At 31.7% G+C, this 17809-nt stretch overlaps 1 protein-coding gene across 3 annotated transcripts in view; it reads right to left on the bottom strand.

Annotated features, from left to right (window-relative positions):
• Nucleotides 1-17809, bottom strand: part of LOC116852269 (protein phosphatase 1 regulatory subunit 3C-B) — a 162704-nt gene that overhangs the window by 38201 nt on the left and 106694 nt on the right. For 2 of the 3 annotated variants that reach the window (XM_032832461.1, XM_032832463.1), the window contains exon 4: nt 12533-13001. In XM_032832461.1, the coding sequence (XP_032688352.1) occupies nt 12828-13001 (174 nt within the window). In that variant the 3' untranslated portion in view covers nt 12533-12827. Of the gene's footprint in view, nt 1-10349; nt 11846-12532; nt 13002-17809 lie in introns of those variants that run through there. The other variant, XM_032832464.1, reaches the window with a different exon arrangement.

Here is a 17809-nt window from a genome sequence, read left to right as displayed (position 1 = left end):
GTATATATATATATATATATATATATATATATATATATATATATATATATCACAACATTATATGAACGAAGAATATGACCCATATTTTGATACAAGAATGATAAAAATGTAACAATAATTAAAAGTAAAAAGAAATATTATACCGTATTTTACTGTGGCTCGATGAAAATAAAAATTACATTTTTAGAAAGTCGAACCAAAAGTAAAACTAATAATGATGTGACGATGCCTTACACGCATCGTCCCTAATAACAGCCAACACAACATCCGTCGGCTGTAAATGGCGATAAGCGCCAAACAAATAAAACCAAACATAAACATGCGCCACGCCTAGCGTAAGACACGGAACGTCAACAACGACGTCAAATGTAACGAGACGGTATATAAACCGTGGCCGAGAAATAAACGGAGAGACCGATCCGGACCGCCGACCGAACTCGATGTTTCAAAGCGGAGAGCAAGATATCCGACCGTATAGTTTCTACCTTCCTGTCAACCTCCGAAATCACACAGACGAAACCGGCACCTGGAGATTGCGTGTTCGCTACCTCCGTCAAGCGCTCTTGACACCGACTTCGCCTTCCTATCAGGATCCAACGACCGGCCTACGAGTTCGTGTGTTTGCGAACCCGATCGAGCCTTCTCGGTACCGATCGTATCCCGACTCCACGTGCAAGTTTCCGAGCCAGTGTGTTCGCTGCGCCCGATCGAACGTTGTCGATACTTGCCTGATTCGTCGCGGCGATACGCGAGTCGCCCGATATATCGAGCTACGTGCTGCGACACGCAAATATCACGCGTACCGCCGGGCCCCCGCCGCCATCAATCTGTTCGCACCGCGATTCGCGGATTCCGCGCGATTTGTCTCTCGCGACTTGCCATCTTCGCGCTATTCGCCCCGCCTACCGAATCGCGAGACCCAGCCGAGCGAAACCGAGACCCGATCACTGCTGCTGCCTCGCGCCGAAATACACGTGGTCCACATCGTTGCTCTGTATTCTAAACATCAAATAAAGTGCTATTTGTTATTACTTACTGGTGTCAATCACACAACGATCCCTGACTCCGACGAGCGATATTCCCGGCGATACGACCAACAACCGACGCGAGACGTGCGGTTGTTACAATGATAATACAGTTCTTTAATAGAATCTAATTATTTTAACACTTTCTTAGAATAATATTACTACATATCTAGATGCATATATATCTAGATAGATCTTATGTAGATGTATATAATTTAATATTACTTATTAAATAGAGAATTTTTTCACATAGTACATTTCTTGTACAAAATCTCAGTACTTTAACAATACTAAAATTACTTACAAAACAACAAAATATACTGCTGATGCATGACATTTATAAACTTTAAAATACTCTATCAACAAAACAACAAAATCTATAGTATTTAAAAAAAAAGATATAACATAAGAAGATACATCATAGCATTTTAGTTGCTGTCACCTCTAATATCATTAAATTCACACAGCCGCTTAGATTAAATATGGTGGAAACAATTTAACAATTGCATTTAGAGTTTATCAAGAAGTTTGGTCATAAAGTGTAATATTTCATAAAGTGTAATGGCCCTTTCTTTTTTCTCCATACTTTCATGATGTCGTTTCTCTCGTGCTTCTTTACTCTTTTGTGCTTCAGCTTGATTATTTAAAGATCAAGACTTCAGTTGACGTTCCATTCTTGTTCTCTTTTTAATATTTTTCTCTTTCTTATCTACCAGGTATGTAAATATAAAACCGGAATTTTTGTATAGAAAATACACGTTTATTGTACGAAAATGATAAGAAATATTTTATTCGAAGTATTGCCCATCGCTAGCTATATATTTTTCCCACCTGTCTGACAATTTGTAGATGCCACGCCAAAAAAACTGTTGCTCTTTTGAGGCAAACCAGTCATCGAGCCATTTTCGTCTATTTTCATAAGAAGTAAAGCGCTTCTTAGCAAGTGCGTGTCCCATCGATGCAAATAAATAGTAATCGGACGGAGCCAAGTTTGGTGAATAAGCCGCATGCGAAAGTGTTTCCCAACTAAACGCCTCAATCGTTTCCTTGACCAGTTTTGCTGTGTGTGATGGTGCATTATCATGAAGCAAAATCACTTTGTGTTGCCTTTTTTTATATTCTGGTCGTTTTTCACGCAAAGCTTGATTCAAATCGATCATTTGTTGTCGGTAGCGTTCAGTATTAACGGTTTGGCCAGGTTTTAGCAGCTCATAATAGATCACACCCTTCTGATCCCACCAAACACAGAGCATTGTCTTCCGTCCATAGCGATTTGGCCTTGCAGTCGATGTCGATGGTTCGCCTGGAGTTACCCATGATCTTTTACGCTTAGGATTCTCAAAATATATCCACTTTTCATCGCCAGTCACAATTCGATGGAGAAATGACTTTCTTTTGTACCTGGCGAGCAGCATTTCGCAAGTGGTTTTTCGGTTTTCCTGCTGTCTTTCATTCAGTTCATGTGGAACCCATTTTCCCATCTTCTGGATCTTTCCCATGGCTTTCAAACGTATGGAGACGGCTTCTCGTGTCACATTTAATTGATCCGCGAGTTGTTGTTGCGTTTGAGTGTCATCCTCATCCAACAATGCTTGCAATTCGCTGTCTTCAAACTTTTTCGGTGGTCTTCCACGTTCTTCGTTTCTCATGTCAAAATCGTCACTTTTGAATTTTTTAAACCACTCAAAGCACTGTGATTTACCAAGAGCATGCTCACCATAAGCTTCGACAAGCATTCGAAGCGATTCTGCAGCAGTTTTCTTCAAATGGTAATAGAAAATCAATGCTGTCCGCAAATCGTAGTTTCCAGGCACAAAATTCGACATGTTCAACGCTATTACAAACTATGCTGTTGTATGAAACTTGTATTGTTGTGAGTTGAAAATCTTTGTCAGAGATGTCAACAAGGAAATAGCGCCAATGACGCGGTTTGATGGTAACTACATTGACAGCTAGGACCATCTATGGGCAAATTCCGGTTTCATATTTACAGACCTGGTACTTTCATTCCCTCATCACCATCACTATTATCGCTGGTGTCATATATTTCTGTAGAGATATTTTCTAATTGTGGAATTGGGCAGCTCTCGAGAGCAGAGGAACGTCTCTTTAAACTAGATGCAATAGCGATAGGTTTAATATTTGGTTTTATATATAGTACTTTTTCCATTTCGTTATAAAATTTGCACGTTTTGGGTTATACACCTATTTGTGCGTTGTGATTTTTTGTTGCCATGTAGTGTCTTCTGAGGTCTTTGAATTCATTTTCTCATTGTATACCACATTGTATGAAAATCCAGTTAGGATTTGCTTTTCCAAACTTTCAGAAATCATCCGCCACACTTCCACATTTTTCTTTACAGAACTTTTAAACAGTGATTCATGATCCTGCCACAGTTTGATCAAGACTTTTACAGCATGCTCATTTTTCAATTCCACAGCTGACTCTTGTGATTTTGATTTTACTGACACCTCTATAGATATAGGTTTTTCAGATATCAAATGGTCCTCATATTTTTCTGTAGATAAAAGTTTTTTGGGTACATTTGTAGATGCTGTAGATAATATTTCTAGGAAAATTATAAAACATATATTGATGAAAGTATGTTCTTTTCAAGGAAACAATTTGTAACATTATAATTATGAATTAATTAAAGGTCTTTACCAGAACAAATTGAAGGATGTTCACGTAAAGATATATTGAAAAACTGCTTAGCTTTGTAATCAGGAACTAGGCACAAGTGCTCATCTGTTACATAGATACATATCACAACTTTAATATAAAACGATATAAAATATTAAGTAATAACCAAGAGACATCTAACCTCTTTACATGCAAAGGAAATATATGAACTTATTTATTACTCCTTACCTTTAATGTCACATACATAGACATTTCTCTTGTCATCCTTTAATATATTTTTTTTATTATCAACGCACAAAATATGACAATTTGGGACTAAGTTTTCCATTTTATTATCAAAGTTTTTTTGCACTGCTCAATTTTTTATTTCTCACGCTCTCCACAATCTCCACTATCTCTACTGAATTCCACCGCGAAAAAGATAGTGGAGAAAAGTCACACCAGTGGTCCACGGAGTAAGGTTTTCGAACGGTCATGGTTGTATGCTCAGTATGCCCACTAGGTGTTTTCGAACGACCTCAGTGTGACAGAATACATACGGGTGCTGTTTTCGAACGCATCCCAGGGAGAACGACCCGATGTCGAGTTGTTCCTGAGAGATCTTCTTTTATATAGTAGATGGCATAAGGGAAGAGGGGGGAAGAGATAGGAAGATGAGGGGGTTAGCACGGGTCGTTCCTCCTTGATGAAGCTAACCGAAATGTTCGCGAAATGTTGGAATCAAACGAAGATGAATCCACGCGGCTCAAACACGGAAACCAAATCTAATAGTAATCGTTTATTATTTAAAAACTATTATCGTCTTGATATTTTCGAATTTCCTACTTTAATATTTTTATTTCTAAATTAGTTGAGAAATCTGATCTTGAAAAATCTTCCATGAAAGATGGTATATTATATATATGAGTCATTCCACGTCAGAACGGCTACCTCTCTGCCCAAAAGTGTACTGCACTAAATGTAATTTGCGATATGCCAAAATTTAGCTTAAAGCTTCTAGTTTTCGATGCCGTCTGGCGATTTTAAACAATTTGAAGTAAATAATAGCTTTTATTTCGTCGGTCAAATAGAAAATGACAAGTTTTTCTTTATTATTTCTTTCTTCAAATCTTTGCTATTTCTTACACATGAATTACAAAAGTCATTTTCAATGTAATTTTGCCCGCCGAATGTGAAGTCAAAAAACCAATATTATATGTTTTTACAAATAAATATTAAATTTTTATTGGTATCCACTTCTAAAAGATGAAAATAATATTGTTTTTAATAATGCTTTTTTTTCTTATTAATATAATATTTCTAGGCTATAATATTAACTAGTTATCTTTTTTCATATAACTATATTATTTTTTAGGATAATTTTTATCCAAAACTTACGTCTCGCACTTGCGAAATTTGTATGCGATTTGCGTCTCGCCGGATCTCACCAAGTATTAACATTGGTTGAATGTTCCTAGTATCATACATGCACTTATTTCTTTTTATGCTCGCATACATGTCTGTGCCGACGCTTAGTCTTATGTTATTGCATTTTTCTAATTGGAAGATAAATTTTATTGTTTCTTACTGTATTATTTTAACTTAAAATTTGACATTTCACGTATTTTTGGGAAATATTTTTTTATGTAGTATTTCTTTTATTTTTAATAACTTCCAAAATGTCCTCTCGAAAAGATAAATGCTACAATCTTTTTCGTCGTCCTGATGAAAAGGACCACGTTGGTAAGGATTTGCGAAATGTACCTTTAAAACTACGAAAGGATTCTGAAAACGCTAAGATATGCAGTGATCGCAAGAAATCGTATGCAATAAGAAACAGCCAAACAAATTCTACAGATTATAGCAATTATAGTAGTAGCGATTCTAATGATGAATCGACTATCGCTATAGACCATGATATAAGTCCTAGAGACCTGAACTAGAGGAACTATTGAATGCAATAAAACAATTATTCAATTCTTTTTGTAAGTATGATCCTGACCGTATAAAATTATTGACATTAGCTCCCTTATCATGGAGTGTATGGAAAATATCTAAGGAGTTTGGTTGTTCTAGACATACTGCATAAGTTGCTAAGAATGTGCGTGCAAATGAAGGTTTGGTCATTTTCTCCACTAAAAGCTGAAAAACGATTATCTCTCAATATTATCTAAAATGTTCAAAATTTTTACGAATCAGATGAAAATATTCGAATAATGGCTGGACGAAAGGATACTATTACCACTTTCACAGATAAAGAAAAAATTAAAACACAAAAAAGGTTACTTCTTTTTAATCTAAAAGAATTACATAAACACTTCAAGATGAATTATCCTGTCTATCCTATTAGTTTTTCAAAATTTTGCGAATTACGGCCGCCTCACTGTGTACTTGCAGGTACAAGTGATACACATTGTACTTGTGTTTGTACCATTCATCAAAATTGCAAGTTAATGCTTGATGCTATTAATATTTCTAAAATTATGAAGGAAATGGATAATCCATTATAAAGATTGTTTGAAAGCTTTGATGTGTGATAATCCAATTGTTTCATGTCATTTAAACGAATGTTCTAATTGTCCAGATGCTGACAAGCTTATGCAGACTATTCAATGCGCTCTTGAAAAAATAAACATTACTCAAATTGTCTTTAATATTTGGCAAACTACTAGCAGAGCTACTTTAATTACAAACAATCTCCCTAACCAGGAATTTTTAAAACAGCATTCTTGTAAATTATAATACAACACTTAAAGCCTCATAATTTTATATGCAAAAAGCAGTCAGAATACTTTATGGATCAAAAAGATAAACTCTGTAAAGGTGACGTGGTAGTACAACTTGACTTCGCAGAAAATTACGCGTTTGTTGTGCAGGATGCAGTTCAAGCCTTCCATTTTAATAATAATCAGTGCACTGTCATTATAGTCGTATATTATTATAACTCTAATGAGACATTGCTGCATGGTAGTATGGTAATATTATCAAATTGTTTATCACGACACAGTTGCTGTACACATCTCCCAAAAGTTAATCATAAATGAATTAAGAAAGAAAAGTGTAGTTAAAAAAATTATTTATTTTACTGATGGTGCCAAACAGCATTTAAAAAATCGATTCCGAATATGTAATTTGCTATATCACAACAATGATTTTGGGGTACCAGCAGAGTGGCATTTTCATGCTACTGCGCATGGAAAAGGAAGTTGTGATGGAATAGATACATTTTTTAAACGGGAAGCAGTACGAGCTAGTCTCCAAGCTCCAGCAACATATCTTATCTTAACTTCTGAAAATTTGTTTGGTTGGGCAAAAAAGAAGTTTTCAAATATACAGATTCTATATTTTAGTGACAAAACATAAAAAAGTAACAACAGCTCTCCGGAATCGATTTCAAAACGCAACAGTCATTCCTAATATACAAAAACAGCACGCATGCATACCAATAAACGATAAAAATTTACTTGTTAAGAGATTTTCTTTAAGTCCTAAAGGTATAACTCTTTTATTATGAGATAAACATTATTTCTCACGTTATCAATAAAAAAAATTTATTTCGTTTCATGTTTATTTCATAATTCCGATAATAAAACAATAAAGATGAATTAAATTACTTTATTTTATATTTAAAAAATAAACAAAGAAAACAAAAATAAAAAAAGCAAAACAAAAAAACAAAAAAAAGAAAAAGTAATGCGGGCTTTGGAAAATAATCCATAGACAGTTTTAAAAGATAAAACCACTTTAGAAATTTCGGAAAATCGATATTTTTTTTGGCTTAAATGACACCCTAGGGTTTTAAAAATAAGAAGCAATAGGTTTTATAGCGAGGAAAAATTTGTAAAGTCGATTTTGAGCGTCTTTTGTGTAGTGCGTTACTGTGTCGATTTAGGAGTCGGACATATGCTGTTTTAGACGCGACGGAAATTTTCCTCCATTTTGCACTACGCTCTTCGTGAGTACGCTGAGACCAATTTGGTTGTCAGCTACACTTATTTTTGAATTTTCGCTAAATTTTGATACAGGTTTTCTATCATAATGCGAGGAACATCTGATGTTGTGGTTCAAGGAATCACGCTTTGTAATACTCAGTATTATATTTGGAATTCGTGATAAATATTATTATCATTAATTAATAATATTAATAATTAATAATGCAAGTATTAGGAGTTGATGTGGGCCCAATTTGTAATAACTTCTGTGTACAAGCTGATACGCGCCGCGTCAAATTTGCAAAACGCAAAGCGTTTGATGTCGCAAAAGATGCTCGGAGGACTTTTAAATCAACCAGAGAAAAAAAAGAGGAGACTAATTTGGACCTGGAAGGACAATTGTATGGAGCAGATTGAAGGTACATTACAAATTTCTCGTATTAAATAGAAAAAAATTGTTACTGAAAACTTTAAATGCGCTTTTCTCGAATTCACGTTTTTCAAATCGGCTAGCAGCATAACTAAAACAATTTTTATCCGATTGAATTGAAATTTTAAGGGTATCTTCTTAAATAGATTCTCTAGAGAAATACGTAGGGATTTTACGATTACTTCAAAACTTTTTTGATTATAAACAAATTTGTGCGGAATTTTTAGTCAAAAAATGAAATTCTTTCTTTATAGCCCCACCATTTTTACAAATCATCATATTTTTTCATTTTCCTACGTACTTCCAAAGAAAATTTTATCTAGTTTCTGAAAATTTTTGGTTTTTTGTTTTAGGTGTAACTGTTCAAGAGATCTGCTGTTAACCGCGAAGAGCCGCAACGAAAAAATGGCTGCGTACGAGAGGCTGTACACGCGCCATTTTGGATAAAAAAAATTTTTTTTAAATCATTTTACATACTTTAACATTTGTAGAATAAAGTCCTTAAAAGAGATTTTTCATTTTATTTATTTCTCACCTCTAAAAATGTCGTTAAAAATCAGGCTTATTTTTCTACAGTGACTTAGTTTCTACAATGGTTTTACCCCTTAACTCTGTTTGAACGCAAAAAGTTTTTTCATAACAAATCATTAAAAAATAATTTTAACAAATATTATAGTTATACGTACGGAATAAGATAGCTGGTTAATATTATAGCTTAGGAATGTCTTATTAATAAGAAAAAGAAGCATTATTAAAAACAGTATTATTTTCATCTTTTAGAAGTAAATACCAATAAAAATTTAATATTTATTTGTAAAAACATAATATTGGTTTTTTGACTTCACATTCGAACTCAGCGGGCATTTTCAATTACATTGAAAATGACTTTTGTAATTCATGTGTAAGAAATAGCAGAGATTTGAAGAAAGAAATAATAAAGAAAAACTTGCCATTTTCTATTTGACCGACGAAATGAAAGCTATTATTTCAAATTTTTTAAAATCGCCAGACGGCATCGAAAACTATAAGCTTTAAGCTAAATTTTGGCATATCGCAAATTACATTTAGTGCAGTACAATTTTGGATAGGGGGGTGGCCGTTCTGACGTGGAATGACCCATATATATACAGGGTAGGTCATTTTATTCAATATACGCAAAATTTAAAAAAACGAGAAATTTTTTCAAAAAATCTTTTAGACAAAAGTTGTCGGGTTCAGAGGGGCACATCTGAAGGTGACTTTGATGTTGACCTTCGAGCTCATTCTGAAGGTTATTCGAAAGTCAACTTTTCATTTTAAATAGAAATATTAATTTTTTCTTATGGAATTTTATTTCTCGTAAAGAAACTAACAACTTTTGTTTGAACGAATTTTTCGTACGACCTCCATCTTCTAAAATATTTACGGAAATATCTACAAAATTATTGGTTTTAATAATTTTTTACTCGAATTCTTCCAACTTTACCGAAAAATGATAAGAAATAAAAATTGTTTATTTTCTTCTTATAGAGCTCCAGGAATTTTTAAGAATTTTTTATAAACTTTTTAGTACTTCAAGAAAATGCAGTACTAAGAAGTTAAGTAAAAAATTCTAAAAAAATTCGCGGAGCTCTACGAGAAGAAAATAAATAATTTTTATCTCTGACCATTTTTCGGTAAAGTTGATAGAATTCGAGTAAAAAATTATTGAAACCAATAATTTTGTAGTTATTTCCGTAAATATCTTAGAAAATGGAGGTCGTACAAAAAAATCGTTCAAACAAAAGTTGTTAGTTTCTTCACGAGAAATAAAATTCCGTAAGAAAAAAAATTAATGTTTCTATTTAAAATAAAAAGTTGACTTTTGCATAACCTTCAGAATGAGCTCCGAGATCAAAGTTAAGGTCACCTTCAGATGTCCCTCTCTGAACCCGACAACTTTTGTCTGAAACATTTTTTGAAAAAATTTCTCCTTTTTGAGATTTTTGTGTGTATTGAATAAAATGGCCCATTTCGTATATATAGGGTGTAAAAAAATTAAACCGACAAACTTTGAAGGGAAAAAGAGGACATAAAAACAAACATACTTTGTTAATAATGTTTTTCTCTACGACGCTTCATTTTAATACTACAGGGTACAAAAGGTACAAAGAATACAGGGTACTACAGGGTACAATAGGAATTTTATGATTTTAATAAAAAACAAACATATAAATGGAAAAATTAAATTTATTTCAATTACACATATATATTTTAATCTTCAAAAAACAATGAATGTTCAAAAATTCCTCCATTTGCTTCAACACAAAGATGACATCGTCGAAACATTGATTGTCTCACACATTCGAAGACTGCAGGAATATTTTGAAACTGCAGCACTTGATATGCTGCAGCAGTAATTCGGGCTACCAATTCTGCTTCTGTTTCAATAGGTGTCTCATAAATGAGAATTTTTATATGCCTCCATAAAAAAAAAGTTAAGCGAAGATAAATCTGATGACCGGGGAGGCCTTGCGATAGAAACCTCTTCGGCCTATCCAGCGCTCATTCAATCTTTGGTCCAAATAATTGCGCACAGTAGCACTAAAATGAGCAGGTGCTCCATCGTGTTGGAACAACATTTGCCTTCTTGTAACAAGTGGCACGTCTTCCATGAGTCCTGGCAAAACTTCCTCGAGAAAAATACGATAAATATTGCCATTCAATCGTAAACAAATTTAATTTCTCCACTTATATGTTTGTTTTTTATTAAAATTATAAAATTCCTATTTTGTACACGGTAGTATTAAAACAAAGCGTCATAGAGAAAAACATTATTAACAAAATATGTTTGTTTTTATGTCCTCTATTTCCCCTCAAAGTTTGTCGGTCTAATTTTTTTACACCCTGTATATACGGAGTGGGCTATATATAACTATGAATTTCATAGCCTTGTAGTTTATTAACTCGCAAATCCAAATGAATCTTTGTTTTTTACTATCACATTTTAATTAATCCCGTAACGTGTAAGGATTAGCTCATAGAAGTATTTTATACATGCAAAAACTGTAAAGGATACATAAGTTATACTTAAGGTGAGTACGGCTGTGAAAATTGATAGTCGTTGATAAGGCAAATTGCACGCGAGAAACATAGAAAATTTAATAGATTTGTATATTTTAAAATTAAGATTAAGAGTTCCTGTTTTCCTGTTATAATTTTTTTCCACTTCTATTTCAAATAATTTTTTTTTATTTTTATTTTATATAAAATATTTATCAGACAACATTTATAAACACGCTCTTTAAGAATATAAAAAAATTAAAAATTAAAAAAAAAAAAATAAATTAAAGAAATTAAAAAAAGAGAGATAAGACAATAAAAGCCGATAGAGATTATCGATGCAAACATTTAGTCTGTAAAAAAAATAATGTTTTACAATGTAATAACGCACGTGCCAAATATTCCTCCGTACTTGCAATATATATGGTGAATCAATCTACATTATCTTCTACGTCAAACTATCCTGTATCCCAATTACACAAGTTTAATCGATATTAAACATACAATATGGATGAGATGTATCATTTCATGAAATTTTTGGTCGCTGAATCCGAATCCGAAAGCAAAATTTTTCTATTACATCAAAAAGTTGAGTTCAAAAATGCGAAAAGTTTTTTGCTATTTTTTAAACAACGTAACGAGTGAACCTGATATGCTAGAAACTTTTAATAGGGATTCAATTAAAGCTTAAACCTTGTGTTTTGAGATGATTATAGTGAAAATAACGTTGCACTAGTCTTCTATCTTGAGCGGTAATAGATTTTTGTTGCGCACGCGCATTCGCCACTCCTCGTCGTACGCTGCTCAGAGAATTCTGGAATTGTATACCCAAATAAACCTCCAGATTACATTTTTCATTCGATATTAACTTTTTTGTTCTAAATTGAAGTGATTAATTTTCTGAGAACGAGAAGCTTCAGAAGCTTTTTAATTTATTTATAAACTGTTTTATAGATTTTTTATGCATTGATATAGAAAAATAAATACAGTGCAAAAATACTCGATTCAATATTGAATTTATCTTAATATTGAATAAGAAAATATATGAAGTTACTTCATTCCCTATCAATATTAAAAGATTAAAGTATTAAAAGTATTGAAAAATGTATTATAAGTCAATTATTTCAGAAATGTCAGAAAAAATAAACGCATCGGATTGTGTTTTCTTTCTCTTACAACAATAATAATATATTCTCTTCTCCGAGGGAAGAAGGGAAAGTAAAACGTACATCAGCAAATTTCATTCCTCACTTATTTATTAATGTACGATAAAAGTTAAAATGCATCGTCTTCAACTTCTCTAGTTTAATGATAAAAACACTGTATTTACAAACTTCATCATAAAACAATATTTAACAGCTTGGACAGCAATATTCACATGACACTTCAGCGCATAAACCACGTTCTCTCTTATCTTTCCGATGTGAAAATAAACGCACACATAAATACGCTTAAGTGCAACATATTCTTACGCGGAGAACTAAAGACAATATAAGCTTACCGTACAGATTACGTTATCCGCGCGTTCGTCCGCTGCGTTCATTATCGTCCTTCGCGGATTGATTTTCTTCCCGCGTCGCGCTCTTGTTCCTCGTTCTCAATTAGATTGTCGAGCGTAACTTCTTTCCTCTCGTCTCGTATTCATCTTCTCCGTTTTCTCTGACACATGCGTCGCGAGATACCTCATGATCTCGCATGATCTACATCTCTGCGATTGAAGATCGAAAGAGCAAGTGGAAGAATTTGCGTACAACTTCGTACGTCGTATTGACGAGGAGGTAGTCTCCCCGAAAGATTCACCAGTAGGGAGCATCGTTAGTTAAATGATGCCAAGATGCGAACTCGCTCCAAGTGCGCATGTTCATTCTGGTGGCATCTGTAATGCGTGGGACATCCCTCATCCCGTTGTTGCTCGAGAGGCCGTTACACGTTATCGACGAATTATCGAATCGTTTAACTGATATTCGAGACTGAAACGTAAATACAAAATATTTTTAGTTTCTCGACATTACTATTGTGACGGAATTTTGCAATCATATTTAATTTATTTATAACTAGTATGTCGACATAAAGTTAACTTAAGAACATCAAACTTTTTACAAGTTCCGATTTATCACATTGAGTGTAATGTACCTAGCTTTCGTTTATTAATATTTCCTCGAGAAGTAGATATTTTATAACATATTTCTTTTAATTAAAAGATCAAAATGTCAAAGATACACCTGTGTCATTAATTATAACTGAGGTTTTATAAAAAAAAAATTAATTTTGAAAAAAATCGAATCTAAATTTTTTCAATTACAAAAATAATATTTATTTTAAAAAATTATACTTTTTTGTATAAAAATATTGTATAAAAAAAAACGCCGAGTATTAAAACAAAAAGTACATGTTAACTTAATCAAAGTGTAGATATTTTAAATTAGTTATAATAAAAAAAGAAGTAAGATCAATATAATAAACCAAGTACGTATATGTAAGTACTTATTACACAAATAATTATGTGATAAGTGAACGCTGAAACATCCAAGTATCAAATTAAGAAAAACTTAACATCGAGGATCAAAGACTCGGCATGCCCCAATTAATAAATTCATAAATAAATTTATAAATATATTCATATAGAAAAGTCATTCCTATATACGGCGACACACAGTCTTGAATTCATGAAACATTAATATAGATTTCCCTATAGTGAATATATATATAAATATATATATATATATATATATATATAATAAATAATATATAATATATAATATATAATAATAATATATAATATATAATAAATAAATATATATATATATATAAATTTTTTTAAAATAATGTATATAAAATTATTAGTAGTATTATAAATATTTATATTAAAGAATGATGTATTAAATGAGACATGCCGAGTTTTTGATCTTCGATGTTAAGTTTTCCTGAATTTGATACTTGGATGTTTCAGCATTCAATTATTAATATTATTGATACTTATTACCAGGGTTGGGAACGTTACTTTTTAAAAGTAACGCGTTACCGTTACCGTTACTTGCGGTAAAAAGTAACTCGTTACCGTTACTCGTTATTGATTCTAAAAAGTAACGCGTTACCGTTATTTGAAAAGTAACGATAAAAAATCGTTACTTTCCGTTACTTTTGTAAAAAAAAAAGTTAAAATCGGCTTATAAAACGAATAATAAGAGAGATAGTACATAAATTATACATATATAAAGATAAAATATAAGATATTTAAGCGGAAAGCACACATTCTTGTATAACGACATAAAACTTATTCTACATTAGTCGCAAAGAAATTGACTAATCATAGTCGATTGTTTTTCTTGCGATCGAAGAATAATCAATTATGATTGGTCAATTTCCTTGCGATCTTGCGATTGCGAGCCATTTTGAATTTCGACAATCTGAGATCAGATTCCTAAGGGTTAAGGGGCGCCGCACACGAATTGACATAACAGTAACGTAAAACGTACCGTAAAATTGACCAATTACAATCGAGTATTCACAAATGGCGACGTTACGGTTCGACGATACTCAAAGTGATTGGTCAATTCTTACGGTATGTTACTGTTATATCAATTCGTGTGCGGCGTCTCTTAACCCTTTCCGGCATAGTGTACCGTATACTGAACACTTTTTTGCCCTTAGTTTTTTACATAGTTTTTTATTTAGTTTTTTACATAGTTTTCAACACATCTGTACAATAAAAAGCACATTATCAGTTATGTAGAACATCAGTTGTCATTAAAAAATTTTAAAAACATTCTTATTGTTGAGAAAATGTATTTTATAAATAAACAAACTACAAAACCCTTATAGAAATATCATACTAAGAATCATTGATAATTACTTATTTTCAGTATTAAAAATACTGGATAATAAGTAATTATCAATGATTCTTAGTATGATATTTTTATAAGGGAAATACTGCTTTTTTATCCAATAAATGTAATTGTGACTAACCAACAATAATTAATAAGCTGAAAATAAGGTCTAAGAGGTTTTTGGGGTCGCTGATTACGAATCCGGAGTCAGATTTTCAAAATTCAAAATGGCGGATTTAATATAACGGACGAATTTTTAAAAAATTATTAGATTTCTATGAAACTTGGTATTTAAGGGTTTCTTGGGTCACTAATTACGAATCCGGAATCAGATTTTCAAAATTTAAAATGGCGGATCCAATATGGCGGGCAAATTTTAGAAAATTATAGTATTTGTATGAAACCTAGTATCTAGTGTTTTTTGGGTCGCTGATCAAATTTTCAAAATTAGTTAGCTCTGGGTAACGCTAAAACGAGATTTTAGCGAGAGAATATTTTCTACCTTTTGAAAAGACTCATTTTTTTACATGTTTGGCATACTACATTGGATCAAAAAATTTACTCTTGATTTTAGATTCGTAATCAGCTGCCAAAAAGATCTCCGCCAACTAATTTTGAAGACCTAAAATACATTCTTTTATTTCTTGGTCTTCTATATTGGATCAAATATTTTGAATTTTGAAAATTTGATATTTGATTCGTAATTAACGATCCTAAAAACTATCGAGTAATGATTTTCATGATACTTTATCTACTTTTTAACATGTTTGTTCACCATTTTGGATTCGTCATTTTGAATTTTGACAATCTGAAATCAGATTCATAATCAGCGAACCAAAAAACACTAAATACTAGGTTTCATATAAATACTGTAATTTTCTAAAATTCGTCCGCCATATTGGATCCGCTATTTTAAATTTTGAAAATCTGGCTTCGGATTCGTAATCAGCGATTACCAAAAACTCCTAAAGTACATTTATCTGTGAAATTAATTTGATAGAGAAATCTATGTCGCAAAGGGTTAAGCGTGGTCTACAATGAGAACTTAAGACATAAAATTTAAGCTTTAAGTCCTAAGCCGTAAGAAGTTGACCAATCACAGTCAATTATAAGAAAAATAATTGACTGTGTCTGATCAATTTCTTACGGCTTAGAGTTTAAAGCTTAAATTTTAAGGCTTAAGTTCTCATTAGACCACGCTTTAGAGGCTTTCTACAATAAGCAATAAGTTTTAAGTTGCAATAAAATTGACCAATTACAGTGGATTATTCTTCTAATAGTCGACTATGATTGGTCAATTTTGTTATGACTTAAGATTTATTGCTTATTGTAGAATGGGCTTTACGAAAAGCATATTAATTGTTTATCGTGTGCAAACTTTCGTCGCGTGGCAAGTGTTGCCGCGTTCTGTGTACAAAAGTCACTATAATTAAAACAGTAACGATACAAGTAACGATGAATTTCGTTACTCGTTACTAAAGAAAATGTAACGCCGTTACTTTTTCGTTACTGATATAAAAAAGTAACGGCGTTACCAAATTGTTACAAAAAAAAGTAACGAAATAGTAACGTCGTTACAAGTAACTCGTTACTTTCCAACCCTGCTTATTACATAATTATTTGTGTAATAAGTACTTACATATATGTACTTGGTTCATTATATTGATCTTATTTCTTTTTTTATTATAACTAATTTAAAACATCTACACTTTGATTAAATTAACATGCACTATTCGTTTTGTAGTTTTTGTTTTGATACGTACTCGACGTTTTTTTTTTTGTAAAGACTATTTGTTACAATTTCACTGCTTTTTGTCTAGATTATTTAGATACAAATCTTATTACATTACTTTTTCAGCAAAGAAAATGTTTGCATCTTTGGAGTTTCGTCACCAACTGCATTTTTTTTTATTGTGGAATCATTAATTGAAATCCATTTTATGTGTTTACTACGCACAGCGTTTGTATAATGTTCATTAGTTATACTTTTATCATTGTGAAAAATTACACTAACAATATTATATATAATATATCTGTGTGTATACGTATCTTTGACGTAAATATACCTTTAATTTTTAAATTTGTGATTTTAAGCGTTTTGTTTTATTAGCAGTTTTAAATAACTATAATTTTATTAATATATTCTAAATATATTAAATAATAATAATATATATTTAATAATATATATATTCTAAATATATCTAAATATATAATTTAATATTTATAATTTAATATATAATTAATATATAATTTAATATATATAAGATATTTTTTGTTATTATCTCGTTTATTATTATCTCGTTTTTCTCAATTATACGAAGTTTTCTCCATAATGAATACATAGTTTTTACTATTTTTTTAACTTGTAAAATTGTATTCTATTAATTCTTGTAAGGTACATGGTTTTTCCAACTTTTCTGGCAATTGAAGTAATAGAATATGGTTTGACTGAATCTCTAAATTTGTAACACATTTCACTATAAAATTTTCTTGGTGTAGTAATATATCTTTTTCTCTAATGTGAACTCGCATACGTTCCAATATTCACTGCCAGTATTAAAACTCTATACGTATACACGACACAAACTATAGATCTTCAATACTGGCAATGAATATCGGAACGCAGTAGTAATTATTTATTGTAATAATAACTTTATTACTTTATAATAACTTTATTGAATTTATCGATGAAATTGTTCTATGTTATCTGCGAGTTTACGCTAGGCGAAAAGATACATGATTTAATGTTTATTACACATATAATATGCGTCCATTTTGATTGATGCAGTCTATAAAATTTTTATATTATTTTGTCTACGAAAATCTTTTCTGTCTCGCCAATTAATTTCAAATTCAGATTACACGTTTGCATTGCGGATTGCAAACGTCACAAGCGCAAATTGATATAAAGGACCCCGCACAAAACCTATGGAAAATGGTTTTCGGTCAAA

This window comes from Odontomachus brunneus, unplaced genomic scaffold (assembly GCF_010583005.1).
Source record: "Odontomachus brunneus isolate Ranch 3 - 2012 unplaced genomic scaffold, Obru_v1 Obru_scaffold_210, whole genome shotgun sequence".
Lineage (NCBI taxonomy): Eukaryota > Metazoa > Arthropoda > Insecta > Hymenoptera > Formicidae > Odontomachus > Odontomachus brunneus.
Note: the sequence above shows the minus strand (reverse complement) of the source record. Positions and strands in the feature narration are given on the sequence as shown.